The sequence below is a fragment of the Clinocottus analis genome, unplaced genomic scaffold (assembly GCF_023055335.1).
Source record: "Clinocottus analis isolate CAN_PGR_092001 unplaced genomic scaffold, fCliAna1.0.p SCAF_17, whole genome shotgun sequence".
In the NCBI taxonomy this organism is placed as follows: Eukaryota; Metazoa; Chordata; class Actinopteri; order Perciformes; family Cottidae; genus Clinocottus; species Clinocottus analis.
The window spans coordinates 13,689,470-13,712,071 of record NW_027175898.1 but is presented as its reverse complement, the minus strand read 5'-3'; the positions used below and the strand labels follow the sequence as shown (position 1 = coordinate 13,712,071).

The following is a 22,602-nucleotide window of genomic DNA, read 5'->3' as shown; positions in this document are numbered from 1 at the left end:
CTGGATGCTGAATGTGACCGCGTCGGCGCGAGAGGCTGGTCTTATTGCTCCTAAAGCTACTTAATATTCATGAGCTGGTGAAAGAGGAGGACTTGAGGAGGAATAGTAGATCATTAAACCTCACTTTAAAAAAATAATAATGCTCAAACACATTGATGCATTCTAAATTATCAATGACGCTGAGCGTTTCTGGACAGTTATAAACTTATATCGCCGGCAGGGTGTCCTGTTTCATGTGCAGCGACGAGCGTCAGGGTGAGTGACACACCTTCGGAGTAGCCAATGGGAGGCGGCGAAATAAGTGGGTTCGCTCTGTGGGCGTGGCCTGCCAGCGAGGGTGGGATCATATGCTTTTTTCGAGACCCGTTTGTTGTGAAAGGCTTTACTGCAGTCTCATCTCAGTGGAAATTTACAGAACTTGCAGCCAAGTCTGGCGAAACAGGCTTGTTTACAGTCTTGCAATTGACCTCGTTGTTTGTCAACTTGTGTTCCAGCCTCAACAGCCAATCTGCTCATCTTTACACGTAGCCTCATGTAGGCTACTCCAACAGGTGTCCTATAGGCCCAATAGGGCCCTGCTATCATTGGCTAAGGAACGCCTATAGAACTTTTACATAAGTTGTAGCTACATGATCACACTATAAAAACATGCTTAATTACATCAATGTTTGCACTTTCTTTATGGTATAATTTCCTAAATTAATACACTCTGCTGTTTTGTTGTATGTATTGACTATTTTGCATTCCTGATATTTCTTTTGTGTCTTCTATGTAAGTTGCTTGCTACTGTGACTAACTAATTTCCCCTTGCAGATAAGCAAAGTATACATTGATCTATCTATCCATCTTAATTCTATCAGCTAAATGTAGGCTACTTGACCAGTCAAAAGTGAAAATAGTCTACTCATTAGGCAGAATGTGTTATATACATTATCATTACTGATGCACTAATGTGTAAGTAGGGTTTACTGGTATCTGTTGGAGGCACATCCAATTTTTCTAAAATCATATGAGATTTATCTTAATCTGCCACAGATGTCAGATAGATTAGTGGAAAATACCTAAATTAGCATGCGAAACCACTCAATTTAAGTAGCCTGCAAGGAGTTACACATTTATGGAGGCCACGCCGACTTAATGAAGAAGGTAAGGCGATTCTTTCACTTGCTCTTCCTTTGCTGAGTAGTGAATATTATGATTGATTCAATCCTGGGGAGAATATACTATGAGTTAATGTTTGCTGATTTCCCCTATTTCCAGTCTTTATGCTAAACTAAGCAGCTCTTGGGTAGTGGGTGGTATCAATCCTCTCATCCAACTGTCAGCAATATAAACGTGTACATCTCAAACTCTTTCAAATCATGATTTTGACATTTTTAGAAGATATTTTATTCAGGAAAAGTTTCCTTATGTGATTTTATTATTATTATTATTATTTTTTTTTAAAAAGATCTCCAACACCACAACATAAGAAAATCCAGACAGAGAGCAGGATTACCACACACTTCTAGTGGGTCATAAGGGATGATCCAGAATCTCTAATATGTTGGGTTTTTTTGGGGGGAAGATCCTCCTCATTGTCACTTTTAAATTTAATTAACTTGGCAAACGCTATATTACAAAATATATGTTGCATTGCACAATATAGGGAAATAATTTGGGATATAAATTTTTGTTTTTTTATTTAGCACATTAACTTACACAACTCAAATTTATTGTAAAACGTACAATATTCGAAATTCACCCAACTGATTTTTTGCTTAAAAAATTATGAGAAGTACATTTTATGAAAATTTACGAAACTTGAAAATAAAAACTGTTTGTCTTCAGAGTAGTCTTTCTTCGGACTCCGGGAACAAAAACGTGAGCTGCCATGGCTGAGTAGCTCTTCCTGGATTGCCGATTGGCGTCATTGCGGCTCGAGTCCATCAGAGACAGGGCGGGTCTTCCCGCAAGTCGCTCCCGCACATGCGCGGAACCGACTGGTACTGACAATGCATTTGGCGCCACCTAGCGTTGGAAATGGAGAATACCGCTAACTTAATAAATTGAAATGGACTTCCGTGCCCTGAGTGAGGTCTGTCAGGCAGAACTTTAGTCCAACCTAGTTCCTACTAGTATTTAATTTGCAACGTATGTTAGGGGTGCAAATCCCACTTTCTTGATTTTTTTTTCGTTCTAGCCGCCCCTTATTTCTAATTTCAGGAAATTTTGTTCACCTTAAGTATATTTTTGAGCTAACTAGTCACAAAAAGGCCAAAGACATGCAAAACTTCTGAAGGAAGTTGCATTACCAGAATGTAGTGGATGACGTTGTGGAATGGGCAGGTAGAAATCACCTGCTTCTGAATGTGGCCAAGAATGGAGGGATGATCATCGACTTCAGGAGGAAGATGACGACGAGAACCATCATCTGCTGCAAACTGGACAAAGGTGGTGGAGAGGTCACTGAAGGAATGATTGTCCATATTGGATAACCCGGACCACTGTCTCCGCCACTTACTGCTGGGACACTCCTGCCTGCTGCTATAACACTTACAGTTGTTTGTTTGGCTACATTTCTGCACCACTGTTTGTTAGTTAATTTATTAATATTTGTTGTATATATTGTGCGTTTCTTTTCTTTATTTTCTATATTTTATTGCTGACCTGTATGTACAAATGTTTCCCCTGGTTGGTTTGCTGCAGAAAGGGTGGCCGTTTTTCCTTTCCTTTTGACATGTATGCAATAATTTATAGAATGTAATTCCCGTGTACATTTACATAAAAATAAAAAAAGTTCTGTATTTGGTAATGTATGTGCTGTCTGGTTATTTCTCAGTCTGTGTGGGAAGCAAAAATACATTATTATATATTAAAAAAAAGAACTGCCTGAAAGACTGAATTCAGGGCGACAAAACCAGCGTCCAAGCGGTGCTATCCCATGATTCATTTCGAAAAGAATAGGTCCCAGTTATTTGTATCCATAGGTGTTCTTGCTGCGCGCCGGTGGCAATTATAACGCTAATCTTTAGCGTTACGTTTTTCTGTTGACCGTATTTAATGGGCCCTTACTCTGATAAACCATAGTATTATCAGACGCTGGGCTTTATTTTACACTTGATAACAGGTGAGTAAATTCTCACATGACCGCTGCAGCTAACGCGAACTAGCAAGGCCACACAGTATGTGCTAGCTAGCTCGAGCTACTTTAGCTAGTTAACGTCAAACGTGGAGGAAGCCCACTTTTCGATTAAGCAACTGTCACACCTCGTTAGCTGAGATATCCATAGTAAAAAAAAGTAGTGCTATGATTAACTTGACATTACCCCATTTAACCCCTGAAAAGCGTCAACAATGTTTCCCCTGTGGTCTTCGGTTGAACTCCCTTTCTTCGGTGTTTTAGGTTCCTGTGTATTTCGGGATGTCTTACCCTCCTCCGCTCAACCGCCAGCAGATTGGGCTCCCGCAATTACCTCCCAGGATCCCACCTCCTCAGTATGCGGGATTTGCCCCTGGTGTCCCGCCAGGTAACGTCATTGAAACAGCAGTGTGTGTGTTTGTAAATCAGCTTTTGAATTCTTTGTGTGATTTTTTAGTTAAAACACTAGGATCCGAGGTGTAAGAAGTTCTTGTGTGTTGTCTTGCACTTAAATAATTTAGGTTAGCTCTGAAAGTGAAAGCAGAAGCAAGGTGACATTGTTTCTGGAGCGAAGTTGTGGCTGCTGGGCTCACATTTTGATTTGATGTTACACCAGTTAACACCAATAGATGTATATCTTAAAATCTTTCAATTTAGTTAAAAGAACAACATGTACCAATAAACTCGTAAACGCTAGTGAGTTGTAAATGGTTCGGGAATGATAAAGATGAGTATCTTTTGGGTAAATATAATAACAAAATGTTACATAACAAATTAAACTTATCTCATAAACAAATGTTGATAGCATTTAATAAGCATGTGTCATTACCTTAGGTAATGACACACAATGCAATAAAGGATTTTCTGTAGTTGTATGCTTTAATACATGGCTATTATTTTTTGTTTCTATTTTCAGGAACTCCCATGATCCCTGTTCATATGGGTGTCGTGGCCCCGACAAACACAGTGAGTCAGAAACAGGACCTCCTTCTCCATGTCAACTTAAGTATTGTCTGTTATGCGTGAACTGCTGTTGAATACATAATCCTGACACATTATTAGTTTTGCTCAATTCATGCAGTTTGTTTTGGGGAAGTCTTCTGCCCAGCCAAGGCAGTTTAACTCACAATTTAAAGTATTATCAGACTCATGTAATGTTTGCAATTTATCGCTTTTATTGTCACTCATATTCAGAGCGACAACAAAAACACCTCAATACCTAAAATATTATTTTTTTGTTGCAGGTTCTTGTCCCGACCCCAGTTTCTGTAACGCATAAACCGATGCTTCCGAAGAAGGAGCCTAATGTCAGAGCGAAGGACACAGACGACAGCAGCGGCCCCACCACCACGGTTTTTGTAGGGAACATATCTGAAAAAGCATCTGACATGTTAGTCAGACAGCTTCTAGCGGTGAGTTGACAGCGTGTCCCTCTTCCGGCCGTTGTTATTCAGAAAATGTATAGATATACAGAGAGTGGAACGGTAAAATAATAGGAAGCAACAGTTTGTACAACACAAACCTCCAACACCACATCAAGGTATGCAGCACCGTGTAACATGAAAACCCTTATTTTGTGATAGCCCAATAAACCCTTTTCACAGCAAAACCTTTGCACAATGCCGACCTCACAGCTTTCGATTGTCCCTGCTCGTGACTCATTTGACATATCCACTGACAAATCCCTGGGCTCTTATGTCTCCGAGATAAACAAATGCTCTAGTGTCAACTTCCTCATCAGGGATTCATTCATCATTAATTAAATATTAGCATCTGTAATGTGAAATCAAATGATTCCTGTTTTCTTTCAATACAGAAATGTGGTATTGTTCTAAGCTGGAAAAGGGTCCAAGGTGCCTCTGGGAAACTTCAAGGTAAAAAGGGCACAACACATTAAAATTGAATGCAATTTTTTTTCTCCAACTTTATATTTTGTCACTCTCGATAAAGTTATGTTTTTATCATCTTTAAACTAACTTTGTGTCTGCTCTCCTCTTCTGCAAGCTTTTGGGTTCTGTGAGTATAAGGAGCCTGAATCAACACTACGAGCTCTCAGACTTCTGCACGAGTTGCTCTTGGGTGATAAGAAGCTCTTAGTGAAGGTAGACGCCAAGACCAAAGCCCAGCTAGACGAGTGGAAGGCCAAGAAGCGGAGCTCCAATGGGGTACACTATTCACCTGCTGAATAAAAGATGAACATGTCTGATCAATGATACTGCTGTTAAAATGAGTTTATAAGCCTCATTTTCTGATTTAACAGGGAGCCAGTGGTGAGTCAAAGAACGAGGACGATGACGATGAGGACGTTATTGATGAAGAAACCCTGCGTCGTGACCAGGTTGTGAAGGGGGCAATAGAAGTCCTCATCCGAGAGTATGCAAGTGAACTCAATGCTCCCTCGCAGGACCCTGACAGTCAACCTCGCAACAAGAAGCGGAAAGAGAAGAAAGAGGAGGTATTGTTTTATTTTGTAGATGCGACGTGATCTGTAGCTTTTCATAGTAACTGTTGAGTACTTAGTGTTTTTTTTCTTCTTTTGTTTCTTTTCTTTGTGTAAGGAGGATATCAATGCCATGGAGATGGAGGATGACAAGAGAGACTTGATTTCCAGAGAGATCAGTAAATTCCGGGACACGCACAAGGTAATGCATCAACCTGCTGTTAATACTCTGCAACTTAGGCTTTGGAGAAGAAATCCTCCACATTTGTTATTAGAAATTCTTCAACAGCAAATGGAGCTGCAATTTATATAATTCATAGAGGTAATTCCTCCATAAGACTATTCTGTTACTGTCAATCTATAGTAAGGAGGTAGTGTCTTAATATATAGATTAGTTAGTAAAATTCAAACGTTAAAAGAATAGAGAGTAGTAGTAGATGTTGATATAAAGAGTTTATAGTATCTATTTACATCTGAAAGTGTTCAAATACTTCATCAACCGCTCATAGATGGTTTTATAGTATCTGTCAGTGTTTCCAAATTGGACACGTTATTCTTATTCATAATACTGATTTGAGACGGTTTTAGCTCTGCACAAGCTAAAGTCATCACACAGAGTGCATGGACACAATGTTAAATTCCATCTAAAGCTAATCTATTGATTAAACCCCACCGATGTGGTAGAGTTCATTTGGTGACTAAAGCAAGATGAATCTCAGAATCTCAGCTTTGGAAAAAAGTTGCGAGGATAGGATGTAAGTATGATCTTTCACTTCTTCTTTACTCTTGTTGGGCGCTCCCTTCAGGAGGGTTTGCAGAGGGGCAACCAGCTCTCAGTTCACTTGCATTATTTCAATTGGCACTTAGACCCGGGGAAACAAAGTGGTGCTGGAATCGGAAATCACAAATTGCTCGTGATGTCCAACTGTAGCATGTAGCACCTGCACTCTGTCAGGTTTTAGAAGGCGGCGCAGCTCAGTGAACCTCTGCAGGTCCTCGGATGATAAATGATGTGTTTGAAGAACACACACATACTAAATGAGTCTAACCACTGCAGTATTTTGAACTGCAGCCTGTAGTATTACTAAAGTAGGGAGCGCCCCTCCACAGCACTCTGTGGTCTGAAGACATACAAGGTAAGTGCTTTTATTTATTATTTCTCTTATTTAGTTTTCAAACAATTTTTTTTTCTTCTGTGTCTTAGTTTTTAAACGAGGTTCAAAAGAGGCTACAACACGTATACTAAAACAACAGGTGCCCAAAAACAAATAGAAACTGCCAAACACAACTTCTGTTAGTTTGCATGTGACTTAATATCGTCTACCTCTGTGACTCAGTTTTTCACATGTTTGGTTTCAAACTAGCTTCAAAGTCAGTTTTCCAATAAATGGAATTTTTGGACAAGAGGTAAGTTGTAGGATGGAAAAATATATTTTTTAAACAACACATTGGGAGTCAGATGGTTAACGGACAACTTGCGGATTTGCTTACGTGTGTCAAAGCTCTCCCTCCAAATTGAAGTCCAGCTATATTACAATGCAGAGCATATACATAACAGGTAGTTCAGACTTCTCCCATTTCTTTTTCTTAATTACTAAACAGCTGTCAGACCCACTTTTACAACAGCACGAAACACTAACAGCTCTTACACGTGTGTTTAATCTGTTTGAAATGTGGGCCTGACTGTTGAGGTTTTTATATTACTGTTGGGTTGGCGAGGCCAAATAAACACTCAAAGACAACCTGCAGGTAAGACTGTTTCACTAATTTCTTTGTGGCATCATGGAATACAGTATCTGACTTGTTTCAGACATGACTTTGAAGTAGTTATTTATGTGGATGAACTGTAATTAGATAAAAATGCTTCACAGGTATCGTTTGGACGTTTTTTTTTTTTCTTCTTTCTGATTATTTTGACTTTACACATGACCTGCTTTTCCTCCCACACGTAGCCTTTAGGATGTGTAGGGGCAGAGAAGTGCTGAAACCGTAGTTCATCACCTGTGAGTTGCCCACCAATAGCTCCAAAACGGTCTGTAGAAAATGCCATGTTTTTTACGTCAACTAGCTAAACACATATGACACTTTCGTAGACGTACAAAACACAACTAATACGTTGTCCTCCCGGTTCACGTCTGTCACTCCGCTGCATACAGGACTCCCACACTGGGGGAGCACTTGAATAGCAGTCTGGAACGTCTCCCTTGCATCTCATATGACCATGTAGAAAACACATGGGAGCTGATTACGTAATTTCTCTTAGTTGGGCCATTTGCCATGTTAAGCATCGGCTTGTTTTAATCCACTTGGCACCCATCGGTAAAACCATACCAGGGCCTTATATAGTGGTGATCTTAACTGTATAGTTAGAACTTGTTGAGCTAATGGTTCAAAGCTCACTCAGCACTTGGTGAATACTTGTATTTTAAGTGTTGTATGAGTAGCCCCCCTTTGAGTCAAACCCATAAACCCAAGGATCCATGTAAAGCTGACTGCATAAAGCAATACATTAATTTGCACCATTCAACCCGTATTCACATGGCGATGCCATGAGACCACCAAACCTGTGTGTACCAAACATTACGCAGTTTTTCCTACAGCATCTCTTGCTTCAGGTCAAATCTATTACCTTTCAGTTTAACATTGATTTTGAAAATGGCCGGATATGGGTTTCATCAGTATGTATTTGCCTACAGCTGAGTTTTTATTGGACTGGCCTCTTATTACATCAGAGCATAATCTCAGATCACCATAGAGTGCAGAGTGACTGTGGAGGTCATGTTGAGCTGTTACATATGTGAAAAACAAATCATTCAATATTAGTTTCTATAGTGGTTTGTGATAAAGGGGGCGACTGGATGCACAGGAAATATCTATGCACAACACTCTGGTTGAACCAAAAAAATACCATAGTGTAAATGTTTAGAGCTAAAAAAAATGAAATCCACTCTTGCCGTAACTCATAACTTTACATTTTTAGGTGTTTTTCCAGATTGATCTGTAATTTATGGTTTTAAGTCGGTGTGTTCTGAATTGAGCAGTATCTGTATTAAACCTGCTCATACAGCGGACCACGCTTCATGGAAGAAACACGAGTGCTAAGAGGACTTCCTCACTTGCAGCAGCCAGCCTCTCCAAGGCAATGAGTCATGGCAGTATGTGAGCATGTCTGGCCAAGGGAGTCAAAATAATATACAGCGCTGACAACACGTGTGCTCATGTATTTTAGTATGATGTTTTTTGGTATTGATGATCTATTAACACAATTTTTTCCCTTTTTTTTCCTGTTGGGCTCCCGCAGAAACTTGAGGAGGAAAAAGGAAAGAAGGAAAAGGAGCGACTGGAGGTCGAGAGGGAAAGGAGAGAGCGAGACAAAGAGCGGGAGCGCGAGAGGGAGCGCCGTGACCGCGAGAAAGAGAAGGAAAGGGAGAGAGAGAGGGACAAGGAGCGGGAAAGAGACCGAGATCGCGACCGCGAACGGGAGAGGGATCGTGAACGGGAGAGGACGAAGGAGCGGGAGAGGGAGCGGGAGAGGGAGAGGAGTCGAGACGTCAGCGAAGATCGAAGCAGATCAAGGTCAGTGGGAGGACTGTGATGTCAGACGCTTGAGAAACAGCCTCTGAAACGCCTCAATGTATTTGTACTGCGATAGTCTGCATAAAGAGGAATCCAAATAATTAACTAATCCACAGGATAATAAATGGATAATTATACTCTTTACCAGAACACAACAAGTTTTATTGATACCCTCCTTGAAAGTGCTTAAATTATGCTAAATTTTCCTCGTTTTACTCTTACAGCTGTACAATCCCCGAAGAAAACACGTGTTCTGGCACATGCAAATATAAAATGATCAAACCACTGTAGTAAAAGTGTAGCTTTGGCTAAGACCAGTTCAATAAGATGGTCTATGAATAAGTGCTTAACCTTTTTTTCTTCTTCTCCTTTCAACTTTAACTTAAAAATGTTCCTGGTGTTTGACTCATTTCATTGTCTTTTGCAGAGAGAGGACTCGAGAAGATAAAAAACGAGACCGCGAGGAAGATGAGGAGGACGTGTACGAACGCAGGAGACTCGAGAGGAGGCTTAGAGACAAGGAGGCGGCCTACCAAGAAGTACACATAATATCTCTCCTGTCATTTTGATTGATTAAACAAAAATTCAAATAATTGCAAACTGCCGAAACTGATTAATTTTTTTGTATCCGACTCAGTGACTTAATTATTTTTCTTCTTAAAGCGCCTGAAAAACTGGGAGATCCGGGAGAGGAAGAAGGCTCGTGACTACAGCAAAGAAACGGAGAGGGAGGATGAGAGGCGTCGTGAAATGGTATACATGAGCGCATGCCACACCATATTGCGAGCAAATAATGAATCCTATTAGTTTCACACAATTTGTAACGCCAGATATGAGTGCATGAGTTGCTGGATTTATGCAGATACACTAATTGTCACTGTGTTTTAAATTCAGATAAAAGAAGCCAAAAGGCTGAAAGAATTCCTTGAAGACTATGACGACGACAGAGACGACCCAAAATACTACAGGTGATTTAGGTGCACATTTAGAAGTGTGAGGCACGCACTCAAGTTATTTGCTTTTGTCGTCACTGGACTTCTCATTGCCATTCTCAGGGGCAGCGCTTTGCAGAAGCGACTCCGTGACCGAGAGAAGGAGACGGAGTTGGACGAGCGAGACCGGAAGAGGGAGAAGGAGGAGCTGGAGGAGATCAGACAGAGGCTTCTGGCTGAAGGTCACCCTGACCCCGATGCGGAGCTGCAGAGGGTGAGTCAGTCACTTCACTTACATACACTTGAGTTACCAGGTTGTACTCTGCTTCCTGCCGAAAGTTGGTATCTAAAATGTCACGTAAACCAGAAACGAGAATGGATATGCAGACATAAACAAAACATGAGAAGTAAAGGAGCATCTGGATGAGAAGAGAGACCATTACACTGAGTAATTTGTCCAAATGTAATCTAAAGCTGAGACAAACACAGAGTAGTCCCTACCTAAATAGTCGGTTTCCACTACTTAAAGTTGAACTATTTGTTAAATTCAAACACTTGCAATGTGAGAAAACTCCTCTCAACCAAAAGAAAGGAGAGCATAGCTGATTTGGGTTTATAATCTGTTTTGCAGTGAGTTTGCAGTGAGTTTTGTAGAATAATAGGCACATATAGTAAACGTCAGTGTCTCTGTTGAAGTTTTCTGTCTCAAATCTGTAAAGATGTAAATGCTTCGGTTATTAAAACGCCTGACACAAATGAAAAGGGCAGCAGGATGTCATCGTTAATGTGTCGTGTATATTTGTGTAGATGGAGGAGGAGGCAGAGCGCAGGCGACAGCCGCCTCTGAAACTTGAACCCGAGGAGGACGTGAACAAGGAGAAGGCTCACAAAGAACGTGATCGGGAACGTGATCGGGAACGAGATAGGGATAGGGAACGAGATAGGGATAGGGAACGAGATAGGGATCGGGAACGTGATCGGGAACGAGATCGAGAACGGGAACGGGATCGAGACCGGGAACGGGATCGGGAGAAGAGAGGGTCATCGGGGAGGCCCGCTGAGCCGTTGCCTCGAGTCCCCCAGCAGCATTCGGATGACGATGAAGAGCAAGGCGGGGAGGAGGATGACTACCACGATGCCGAGGACTCACAAGAGGCCAAGCCGCAACTCAAACCCATCATGCGACCAATCACCACTGCTCCCTCCGTGTCCTCGGCCAGTGGGAACGCGACTCCAAACACACCCGGCAACGAATCTCCCTGCGGCATCATCATTCCCGGCGAAAACAGCCCCGAGGTGCAACCTCTGGAGGAACTCCGGCCCAAGATTGGTCTCAGTCTCAAACTGGGTGAGTGCAGTCGCAAACTGAGGACGCGGAGGGATCCACTTCTTTAGCTGCTTTTGCGTGTGAAATAACCGGCGTTTCTTTTCTCCAGGTGCCACCAACAGTCCCAGCCAGCTCAGCGTTGGAAAGCGAAAGAAGTTGCCGACCGTGGAAAGCGTTTTCAACAAGTTTGATGAGGAGGAGGCCGACGAGCAGCCTCGCAAAAGGAAACTGGTGCCGCTGGACTACGGCGACGACGACAAGAGTCTGGGGCTGGACGGGGCGGAAATTCCAGGAGCCAAAGGCAGCGTCAACACAGAGGAGAAACGGAAGCACATAAAAAGCCTTATTGAGAAGATCCCCACTGCCAGGCCTGAGCTCTTCACCTACCCTCTGGACTGGACCATGGTGGACTCGGTAGGGAGCCTCTAGCTTTTTAATTTACAACCATTTCATCAACTTTAAAATGTAACAATGTTCAAAATGCCAAACAAAGTGAAGTAATCAAGGTTCTTACAGTCATGGAAAACCTGGAAAAGTCCTTGAAAAAATAAAATCCCAAAAGTTTTGGAAAGGTCATAGACATTTGTTATGCTCGTTCATTTACGCTGAGTTTCAAATATTAATATGCTTTTTAAAGAAAGATGCTGAAAATATAACCAGGCATTTGCTCTATATATGTTTATTCTTTTAATCTGACTATTGTGTCATTTAAAGTATACTGTATATATTCTCATTATTAGTTTAAATACTAAATGTTCTCACTTTTTTATGTATACACTGAGATTTCACAATATTTGGTCATGGACATCCATTAGTCAAAATGTGTATGAACCCTGAGTAATTGAATATTCAATACTGTGTTTTAGGTTTTTTTGTAACTGTAACATAATCAATAATAGAAAATGACGCCGTGTGTTTTGAATTTTCTTTCTTTAGACTCTGATGGACCGTCGCATTAAACCATGGATCAATAAGAAGATTATCGAATACATCGGCGAGGAAGAAGCTACGCTAGTTGATTTTGTCTGTTCAAAGGTTTGTGATTATTTAATTAAAAATGCTGGTTCCTGTTGAAAATACATTCAGTAGTAAAAGTCCTTGATTTTAACCTTCTGTTTTCTTTTCTTCCCAGGTGATGGCACACAGCACCCCTCAGGGTATTCTTGATGATGTTGCTATGGTGAGTTTAAACATCTTGTGTCACTCTGCTTTTTACAGCGAAATATCTCAACAGCTTTTAGAGGGATTGACAAGAAATTTGGTGCAAACATTCGTGCCTGATGATCTCCATTGATTCATTTTGATCACTGTTGTTCTCATCATCATTAGAAAGACCAAATACCTGCAAAACTAATTTAATCCCCATTAGCCTTAGCTGGACTTTGGGTTTAGGGCTAATTATTTGCAAATTTTATCAAGCTGACGTGTTAAATTATGGTGGTGAACATGGTTGACATTATACTGTGCTTGTGAGGGGGAGCGTTGAGTTCAAAGCAGGCTTTTCTGGAGAGTGAAACCAATGCACAAGAGCCTTTAACTTGCATTCTCTCTCCTGGCCAACAGAGGGCGACTCCTGAAGTCTGATTGTATGGAAGTATATGAGAAAATGATAATAATGCATAATCTTGGTCTTAGTTATTATTTAAAGTGAAGCTGCTTCAGCCTGCTACATTGTTACACAGTTGCTTTTGTTATCCATGTAACTTTGTTATACATAGAGATATAGATATTTACCTATCAAGATGTTTTAATGTAAAGTTTGTCTAACCAAACTGTTTTGTGTTTAGGTTCTTGATGAAGAAGCAGAAGTCTTCATAGTAAAAATGTGGAGGCTGTTGATATATGAAACGGAAGCAAAGAAGATCGGTCTGGTGAAATAAAGAACACATGTCTGATTTCCGAAGATCACAGTTTTGCTAGCGACAGTTTTCTGTACCAGCAGACTGTCAACAACGTGCCCATACACCCCTCCATTCCATCAGCAAGGAGCTGTTGCCTTGTGTGTGTGTGTGTGTGTGTGTGTGTGTGTGTGTGTGTGTGTGTGTGTGTGTGTGTGTGTGTGTGTGTGTGTGTGTGTCTGGAAGGGAAGTCTGAGCTGTGAACAGAAAGGGTTTGCACAAACATTGCATGATAAAACTTTGGTTGTATTTTTTTCCTTTGTTTATGCTGTTCAGGCAAACGACAGTTGCAATCCACTCCCCTGTTCTCCAAAATGTTGGACTCAGTCTGCATTGATTTACTGTTGTCAGGTTGAGGCACTGCTCCATTGTGTGAACTAATAAATATGCTTTTTTTTAAATAAAAAAATGTTTGTCTTTCTTCAATTCAATTCAGAGAAAGATCCCTTTCCCCAGATGGATGGACAGAAGTACAATACATGACACAATATAACAGTTACAGCACATTCCATGCAAATGACAAATGGTTCATAATGAGAGTCGATGAAAAAGGTACAACAACCAAAAAACACAGCAATAGTGAATATAGTAGAATGATGATGATAAAAGCAGTAATGCTAATAGCAATGCAACAAATAATGATTTAGTGTTATCCAACTTCATCTTCATTTATCGATTTAAAATGCAATTATGTTTGAGAAAGTTAATTTTTTTTTCTTATATTCCTCTTCACTTTTTTGTATTTGTTCTTAAATATAAGTGGTACCATATCGAGTAAGGCATCAAGTTATAAAACCTCCATTATGTAGATGTGATTAGCACGATCTCTCATTTTAAAAACACAAATGTACCAACATAAAAGTTCCGATTTAAATATGTATGCTAAATTCCTTCAATTCCAGCAATTCCTTCAAGGAAGTTCTTTTACAATTTATTTTTTATTCCTGAAGAATATAATATGGTAATTTACAAAATAAAATTATCTGTTCTTTTAATTGAAAATGAATACATAATATAGATATTATATTATGACCTCATAAATATATTGAAACAATTTTATTAATTTTCTCTGTTGAATATTTCCTAAAAATGTATATTCATATATTCAATGAATCAATATTTTCAAAGTAAATATCTTACTCCGCTCCATTTGGAGATTCAATAGTAGTTATAAATGTAAACATTGCTGTTACCAATTTCAATCAGATTTTAATGTGAATGTTTAGTTCTCAAAAAACTTATATTATTTACATACATTTATATCAAATATTTTTTTATAAATAAATAATAGACTGTATTGAATAGGCCCATGCTTTGTTCTGTTCTTTAAGTCTGTTTCTGTTCATTATTTTTGTATGCAACATAAAAAAAAATCGTTATTATATTATTATTATTATTATTATTATTGTTTATCATTCTACTTCCTCGTGTCTTTCCTCCTCGGACGAGTCACGCGGGTACGTGGCAGGTTCGCGTCTGCAGTTCGAGGCTCGAGGACACGAGTTCTGACCCGGAAGCACTTTAGTGCAGCACCAAACAAGCGGATGTACCGTTCGCCAGTTTGTTTAGCTAGCCGCAAAACCAACTCGGTTGCAAGTTGGATTATTATTAGTGTAATTATTATTATCTTCGATCGACGGTCGCTTTTGGGACAAAACGATGCGCGCGCAACGGACGTTTGAAGTCGTTAACGTGTGAAACCAACGTTAACCGGAGCTCCGCTGACGTCGTCGAGGCCGAGAGGCTGTTAACGTCTCCGTCCAGCGTCAGTCGGTTAACGTGTACGTTTGTCAGCGAGCTGAACGGGTACTCGATACGAGGACGTGTGTGTTTGTGTGTGTGTTCACTCGACATCTGTTCCTAACCGGCAGCCACAGGTTGAGTCATTGAGTCATGCCGTCTCGCGGGACGAGCCGTTAATACGGGGGACCGTGTCGAAAAGTAGTCACAGGTGTTGGTTTGTTTGATGCTTCAGAAGCTTTAGCCGAAGATAAAAGTGCAGCCATGGACGATTTTAGCTCGATCAGCCTACTGTCTCTGGCGATGCTGGTGGGATGTTACGTGGCCGGGACGATACCTTTAGCAGTCAACTTTTCAGAGGTAAGTCTGTGACGTGTTCGGCTTTTGGAAATGTGAACATTTGAGAAACTTTGACCACGTTTAAAAAAAAAAAAACTTCAAGAGAGAACGAGAAAGTTTATCGCTGTTATCAGATAATCCATCATGTACATAGTGCTGCACTCAATCTCACTGTATGTCAGACTCGGGGTCCAGATTAGACAGATTAGTAAATACAAATACAAAAACACAATTTAAAATGCACAGACCTACCATTGCCTTATAAAGAGACAGCTGAACAAATGTCCACAGCTGGGAACTTTGTTTGATAAAACCAAAAGTCATTAAACCAGCAAATACATTTATACATAAGCTTTCTTAAAAACTTGCAAACTCCTGCAGCCACAAACATGTCAGGCACAACACCATCTCTTCAGTGATATTCCCAACGCGTCATTATGAGATACTTGAAGTCTCTGCAGGCTTCTTTTTTTGTAACTGGATCACAAGTGTGCGGTGATCTTTGATACATTGCATACATCCTATAACATTGCATATAAACATCATCATCATCGCTCATCTGTTCAGAAATACAATGTCCACCATATTTGACCTCATCACAGACACAGAGGTAGTCGTCAGACAACGAGACAGACTTGTTGTGAGACTTTGCTTGTGTTTTGTTGTGTTTCTCCAGGAAAAGCTGAAGCTGATCACCGTGCTGGGAGCCGGGCTGCTGTGTGGGACGGCGCTGGCTGTGATCATTCCTGAGGGGGTCCACGCTCTTTACGAAGAAATACTTGAAGGTAGCAAAAACAAACAAAAACGTGTGTGTTTTAAGGACTACCGAGAAATTGTTTCCCCAACTCTTCTGGATATTGTTGCATTTCATTATGTTTTGAACCAGTAATATGCCGATAGACAGATAATAAATGGTATGGTTGCAATTTAATTCGTGTTTTAGTCAATACATTGTTATAAAACAGTGAATAATGTCACACAATTTCACAAAGTCCAAAAGACCTTCATGAAATTGCTTTGTGAAACTTTTGTTTTTCTTGCTTGATCATTAACTCAAACAATGAATTGATAAACAAATATTTTACTGACAAATATCCAAAGTTGACTAATTGACAAATCTTTTCAGCGCTCAATTAAATCTCAATAAACTTTATTCCACAAGGAAAATTTACATCAGCATCAGTGCTGCTTTCCAGGTATTCTTAGCTGCATGTGATGAACAATAAAACAATGAGGTAATACAATATTTTAGTAGTAGTAGTCTGCACTGTCCAGATTCAGGTTTGAAAGCCAAAAGACTTGTTTGTCTCGTTGTAGATCTGCTCCGCAGGTCCAGATTGTGTCACAGTGACTTTTGAACAAACAGTCTGTTCAGTTATTCCGTGACAAACAATACTTGGGAACGTCTGCTGGTTCATGTCCTTTGTAGTTCTCTACTTACAACTCAAAGTACAGCACCTTCTAACTCATCTTTCAAAAGGCGCTTTATAAAAACAGTTTACTTACTTACTGACACCCTTTGAGGGCGAACCGGCGTCCTTGGGGTTAAACGCTAAACGCCGACCATGTAAGTGAGATAGTCTTCTGTCTAATAAAAGCAAGGTAACGTCATGTCTTTGCCGCTTGGTCAGCGCTTCAGACGCATTCAGAGACGCCAGAAATGGAAAATATATAATCTGTAGACATTTGTCTGAGTAGACTAACTAACTCATTTTCAAACAGAACAAAGTTCACCAAGCCACACAGAACAGCCAGTTGACTGTTCTTGCACAACCAACTGTGTCAAACAGAGATGTTTGATTTGTGACATTTGTATTGACACATCCCTCTGTCTCAAAGAGAAGGCGACATGGATTTGGGATTTGCTTGACAGTCGTTGTGGCGTTTAAATTCATTGTTAACAGCCCTCGGGCCTCCTTCCTGTTCTCTCCTGTCTCTGCAGGTGCACACCACAAACACGGCCAGGCTGGAGCCGCGGAGGTGTCCGAGGCGAAGGGGGAAGCGGACGCGGCCCTGAGCGGCGCCGGGAAACACGAGCACAGCCACGAGCAGCTGCACGCCTGCATCGGTGTGTCTCTGGTTCTGGGCTTCGTCTTCATGCTGCTGGTGGACCAGATTGGCAGTTCTCACGTGCACAGCACGGAGGGTCAGTACTGGAAGGGACGACAAGTACTGAAGCGCCCCAAAGCCCTCGTATGTTCGGAGAATTAGTTTGTGAAGATGGGGCTTAGTGACGGCGGCTTTGTCCTTCGCCTCATCAAGTGCTAATCTTCTCCATGGGGGCAAATCATTTTGTTGAATTACACCCAAAAACGAGCCCCAGAGGGCTAAACTGCACATTCTGTTCTGCCAACTCATTACTTTTTTTCAATTTTCTTTTTAGGTTTGGATCCAGAGGCGGCAAGAGTCAACTCCTCTAAAATCACGACCACCCTGGGTCTGGTGGTCCACGCTGCAGGTAGGTCTGCTCTTCAATCTATTTATTGTCTCATAAAGATGCCATATCAATACTTTTTTTTTATCTTCAAATCATCATCATCATCACAAGCTGGTGCTGTGACAGAGGTATACTAGTATGTTTTTATAAACTGTAGATGTGAGCAGACAAATCTTGTGTTTTGATATTTTCTGACATTTACTTAACACAACTCATATTCTCTGCCACACCCAAGTTTACTTACTAATCTTGAATAACTGCTATATGGAAAAGTATAAAACAAAGAGGATTATTCAGAGTGTTTGAGCAGAACCACTGCTCTTTTCCCACTATTAGAATAATAAGTTGGTTACTTTGCTAATAGCCAGATATGAAATGCATCTCAGCATCTGTGTCTCTTGCCTCCAGCTGATGGAGTGGCTCTGGGAGCGGCTGCCTCCACCTCGCAGACCAGCGTTCAGCTCATTGTCTTTGTCGCTATCATGCTCCATAAGGTAATAATAGCTCTTGTCTTGTTTGAAAAGGGTCTTGAAAAGCGTTGATTTTCTAAATATGTAGTTTTATTGGATATACACAAAAGTCAAATTACACGTGGAGCAGCAGTAGAGCTGAAACAAAGTGTGATCAGCGCTTTAAACTATTCTTTTTTTTACTTTGTAGAGACCCCCAAATGATGAATGGAGAATTTAATTTGCAGTTTCGAAAAAGTATGAATTGTTAGTTGCAGCACATGTGTGACCTCCACCGCTCTGTCGTCCTCAGGCCCCCGCGGCGTTCGGCCTGGTGTCCTTCCTGATGCATGCTGGTCTCGAGAGGAACCGGATCCGCAAACACCTCCTGGTCTTTGCCCTGGCGGCGCCCGTCCTTGCCATGCTCACCTTTTTAGGCCTCAGTCAGGTAAAACGATGATGATGATAACCAAAAAATTCATTTTAAACATTCCCTTTGACGTGTGGCCTCACACGGTGTTTGTGTCTTCCTCTCCTCAGAGTAGCAAAGAGGCCCTGTCAGACTTCAACGCCACTGGCGTCGCCATGCTCTTCTCCGCCGGCACCTTCCTCTACGTGGCCACCGTTCACGTCCTCCCCGAGGTCGGTGGCGGCGGCCACAGCCACGCCCCCCCAGGAGGCAATGGAGGGAAAGGACTGAGCAAGGTGGAGGTGGTAGCTCTGGTGCTGGGCTGCCTCATCCCTCTGGTGCTCTCTGTCGGTCACCACCATTAGACCCAGACCTGCAGGACGGATTTAAGACGGGTGTACAGGGGGGGGTGAAGCGGAAGACAGAGACTTCAAACATTGTGGATCTAAATGTCTTGTTGCTTGTGATGGACCTCGCGGACCAGACTGGTGCTCGTTGCGGGGACATCTCACGACTCCCAACTTGAAATGTGGGAATGAATGACGGTAGGGAAATCGGAGTTGCTGCAGAAGACGACAGAGGAACACGACCATGTTTGTTCTGACGGGGAAACACCTTACAGCTCCTGTATGTGTCCTTTTATTCCACCAGAAACCCTTTTCTTTCTTTTTTTTTTTTTTTTTAAGAGACACCAGTTGTGGATCCTTTAGCTCTTGTTTAGTTTGATCATCGTGGAGTTTTCAGTGTCGCATCATCGTGCTCGTTCAAAGTAAAAGAACCAACCCTGAGTCATCACACTGATGTTTTATTCGATGGCAGTCGCTCGGTGAGATTTAGATTTGAATAAGGCGGTGATATCAAGAAAGCAAACTCTCTCTCTATTCTCTTTCTTTTTCCTTTTTTAAATGATTGTACAGTGTAAATCTCTTTGCAACAATTACGTTAGATGTGAGCTGAGTTTCAAGTGCCATATTATCAAGATGAAGGCGATACCCGAAGAGACGCCGCCGTAAAGACATTACTGTGGAAATAGAATAGTTTGCCACACATGAAAATCATGCGACGTTGATTTGAGGGAATGTCCCTCCTCTTCCTCCTTCTACTTCTCCTTCTTCTACTTTTGTTGACGTCACAGTTGCATCGTGAATGTTCCCGACTTACTTTTTCCTCGCAGCCAACGAACGAGAGATCGGCTCGAATGAACATCCAGATGCTCGTAACAAGGTTTTTTCTTTGACTTGTGAGTTTGTCTATGAAGGATCCTGAAGGTGTGTTCATACCTGTTCAAACCCGAGTCCAGCGCGAGCAGACGTCACATCCAGCATCACTTTTCTTTTTCTTTTTTCTCTTCCCTTTAGTTTCCGGGACGTGCTGATTTTTGTTCCCTTTTACTTTGAGAGTAATTATAAATAGAAGCTGCAGAGGGGAAAACAATACATCTGTATAGAATTGTCTTAAGTGATTGTATAGAGTGGTATTAAGAGGGTTTATTTCAGCAGCTCTGAATGAATGATTTGCCCACCAGGGCATTAAGTGGATGAAACCATTTAGGGACCATTGGCTCAGGAGAAGAGACATATTCCAGACATTTTGTGGTTTACTACTAATTAGTTATTCATACATGAGCAATAATCATACGCATGAAATCGGGGCCATGCTGCTTTTTCGTTTTATTTCAGGAGGGCAGCAGAGTCTGAAATGGCTTCATCGGGTTCGGCTTCATCCTCAAAGCGCCGGTTGTGATTCAGATAGACTCCCCCCCCCATCTCTGCCTCAGTACAACTAAAACAGTAACCAGGTGATGTGTTGACGTGCGTAGGGACAGGACAGGTGGATGTTGTGAGTGTTCCTGTATCACTGTGCCTGCTCACCGCAGAGCTCATGTGTATGTAAGTGTGTGTGTGTCATAGAGTAACTTCCACAACCATCATCGGCTGTTGTGTGAGATGGAACGGTTTACTCATAAACACATCTTCTTTTTCTTTTTCTTACATTTTTGGACATGGCTAAACGGCTCTGACGCGAGGCTTCAAACTGTCTGAAGAGTCTCTGTTTTCTGTATAAATTGAACGTTTTTTCTATAAATCCAACAAGTTCTAAGAGGAGGAGCAACCTGCCGAGGTGTTTTTAGAGAGGGCGGGGCGGGTCGCATGCAGACCAGCAGCTGCATGACTGTTTAATTCTTCGATGGGTCGCTGTATGTGTGTACAAAAGGGAAAGAACCTCACTGTGTTGCTTTACAGACGCACGCAGCCCCGCCGCGTGCCGTCATCTGTAGACCGTCGCATCAGGATCCCTGCTGAGATCTGGCATTCACATCCTCCCCATCCATAGTAAACAAACCAAAAAGTATGTAAAACTTCAAAAGCATCCGGTTTACTATCAGAGGATGAAGAAATCCAGAAGAAAATTGATCAAGCGATTAATTTATTATCAAAATTGTTGCAGATACATTTTCTGTGGATCTTTTACTTGTTGTGCGCATGATTTGTATTTGGGAAATATTTCTGCCCGAAGCCCCCAGAAATAATAGTACACACAAGTATTTCTGTGAGATAAAAATATATTTAAATAAATAAGCAACAAAGTTCAGAAAAATACATAACTGCCAATATTATTATTATATTCATTACGCGCTTAACACTAAAAATACAAGTATTTCTTGTATTTTTCTGTATGTCTTTTTCCTCTTGAGCCCAAAAACTGTTCTGACTTCATTCAGAGTAAGAAGCTGATTGAAAGAAAAAAGGCTTTTCAAGGTCTTTAAAGGTCACAATACTTCAAGAAGAAGAAGGAAGAATGTGTTAAAAAATACAATAATTAAATGGTAAATCTCAAGTGGGTAACTGCCTCAGTCCAAATGTCTTGTTGTATTTTGCCTAGAAACTCTTGACTTTAGATTGCATTGTGACATCTTTAAACTTTAAACCCTGATCCATTGGCATCAGGGAGCTCATATGAGACTTTAAAAAAAAATGGATGTGAAACTGTCCTTATAAATTAAATATATGTATGGTCTCTCATCTAGAAACAATAGTTTACAATTCATCATGTTGAGTGTCGCCCCTCGTGCCTGCTCATTTTTATTGTACATGAAAATACAGGAGCGTCACATTTTGAGCGTCGACACTTTACGTCTTCGATCAAACATTGATATAATTTGAGAAAATTAAACCGTGGAAACTCGATAATGCCAGATGTCAGCAGGCGGATGTGATGCGTCACAAAGGGGAAGACGTGACGGTACATTTTGGGGCTGGAGGTTTGTTCTGATCAATACGTGTAATGGTTTCAGTGGGGTAGGTGTATCTCTTTTTCTTTTCTTTTTTTCTGTCATTCCAGAATGAGTCTGCCTTATTTCCATACTTTTGATTGTGAAACATCAGTTGTAAAGCAATGTGTTTTATGACGACTAAATTAAAGTTTTTTAACTGGTGAAAAAGCTCGCCTATGTTTTGATTATTAAAGCAAAAAGTGTTGCATGAGCATGTTAGCTACTGTTTTCCCCTCAAAATTTATCACTTTAAATTAGTTTTTCTTAAGCATTCGATGCCAAAAAAGCAGTTTTCCATCTATGAAGGTAAGAATTTATGCATTTCTACTGTTCCGTTTAAAAAACTGAGATTTTCCTAAAATTAAAAGTGAATTTAAAGGCATTTCTACCCCGGTGGGAGGTTTTTCCTTGTGAAAAAAAGAAGTCTGCGGGCTCATGCTCGTCTCAGTTGAGGCTGAGCTGTCAATATCTCTATAATCTGCTGTCCATCCACTCTGACACGTGTTGTGTGAATTAATCTGATACTCAACAAAGCTGAGCTGCATGTTAACCGCTCTGACTCTCCATCCTCTTTACCAGAAAGTCCTGCAGCCAGATGTTCTGCTAATTCACGGCTGGAGCAACGGATGGAGTGATAGATGGACGGAGAGTCCGTACCTG

At 41.1% G+C, this 22,602-nt stretch overlaps 2 protein-coding genes across 3 annotated transcripts; both read left to right on the top strand.

Annotated features, from left to right (window-relative positions):
• Nucleotides 1–2,943: 2,943 nt before the first annotated feature.
• Nucleotides 2,944–13,703, top strand: rbm25a (RNA binding motif protein 25a). 2 transcript variants are annotated; one of them, XM_068581173.1, is made up of 18 exons: nucleotides 2,944–3,109; nucleotides 3,386–3,509; nucleotides 4,038–4,087; nucleotides 4,366–4,533; nucleotides 4,938–4,995; nucleotides 5,126–5,286; nucleotides 5,382–5,576; nucleotides 5,683–5,763; nucleotides 8,863–9,137; nucleotides 9,565–9,676; nucleotides 9,801–9,890; nucleotides 10,032–10,105; nucleotides 10,193–10,343; nucleotides 10,877–11,417; nucleotides 11,506–11,810; nucleotides 12,333–12,431; nucleotides 12,529–12,576; nucleotides 13,184–13,703. In XM_068581173.1, exons 2-18 carry the CDS (start codon nucleotides 3,404–3,406, stop codon nucleotides 13,274–13,276), a joined length of 2,607 nt encoding a protein of 868 aa, XP_068437274.1. In that variant the 5' UTR covers nucleotides 2,944–3,109; nucleotides 3,386–3,403; the 3' UTR covers nucleotides 13,277–13,703. The 2 variants fall into 2 exon arrangements, with proteins under 2 accessions (XP_068437274.1, XP_068437273.1); XM_068581172.1 differs by having other exon boundaries at nucleotides 5,680–5,763.
• Nucleotides 13,704–14,815: 1,112 nt separating this feature from the next.
• Nucleotides 14,816–22,099, top strand: slc39a9 (solute carrier family 39 member 9). Its single transcript, XM_068581174.1, has 7 exons — nucleotides 14,816–15,394; nucleotides 16,050–16,158; nucleotides 17,316–17,519; nucleotides 17,757–17,831; nucleotides 18,219–18,304; nucleotides 18,573–18,707; nucleotides 18,800–22,099. The coding sequence occupies exons 1-7, from the start codon at nucleotides 15,299–15,301 to the stop codon at nucleotides 19,031–19,033; spliced, it is 939 nt and encodes a 312-aa protein (XP_068437275.1). The 5' UTR covers nucleotides 14,816–15,298; the 3' UTR covers nucleotides 19,034–22,099.
• The last annotated feature ends 503 nt before the right edge of the window (nucleotides 22,100–22,602 follow it).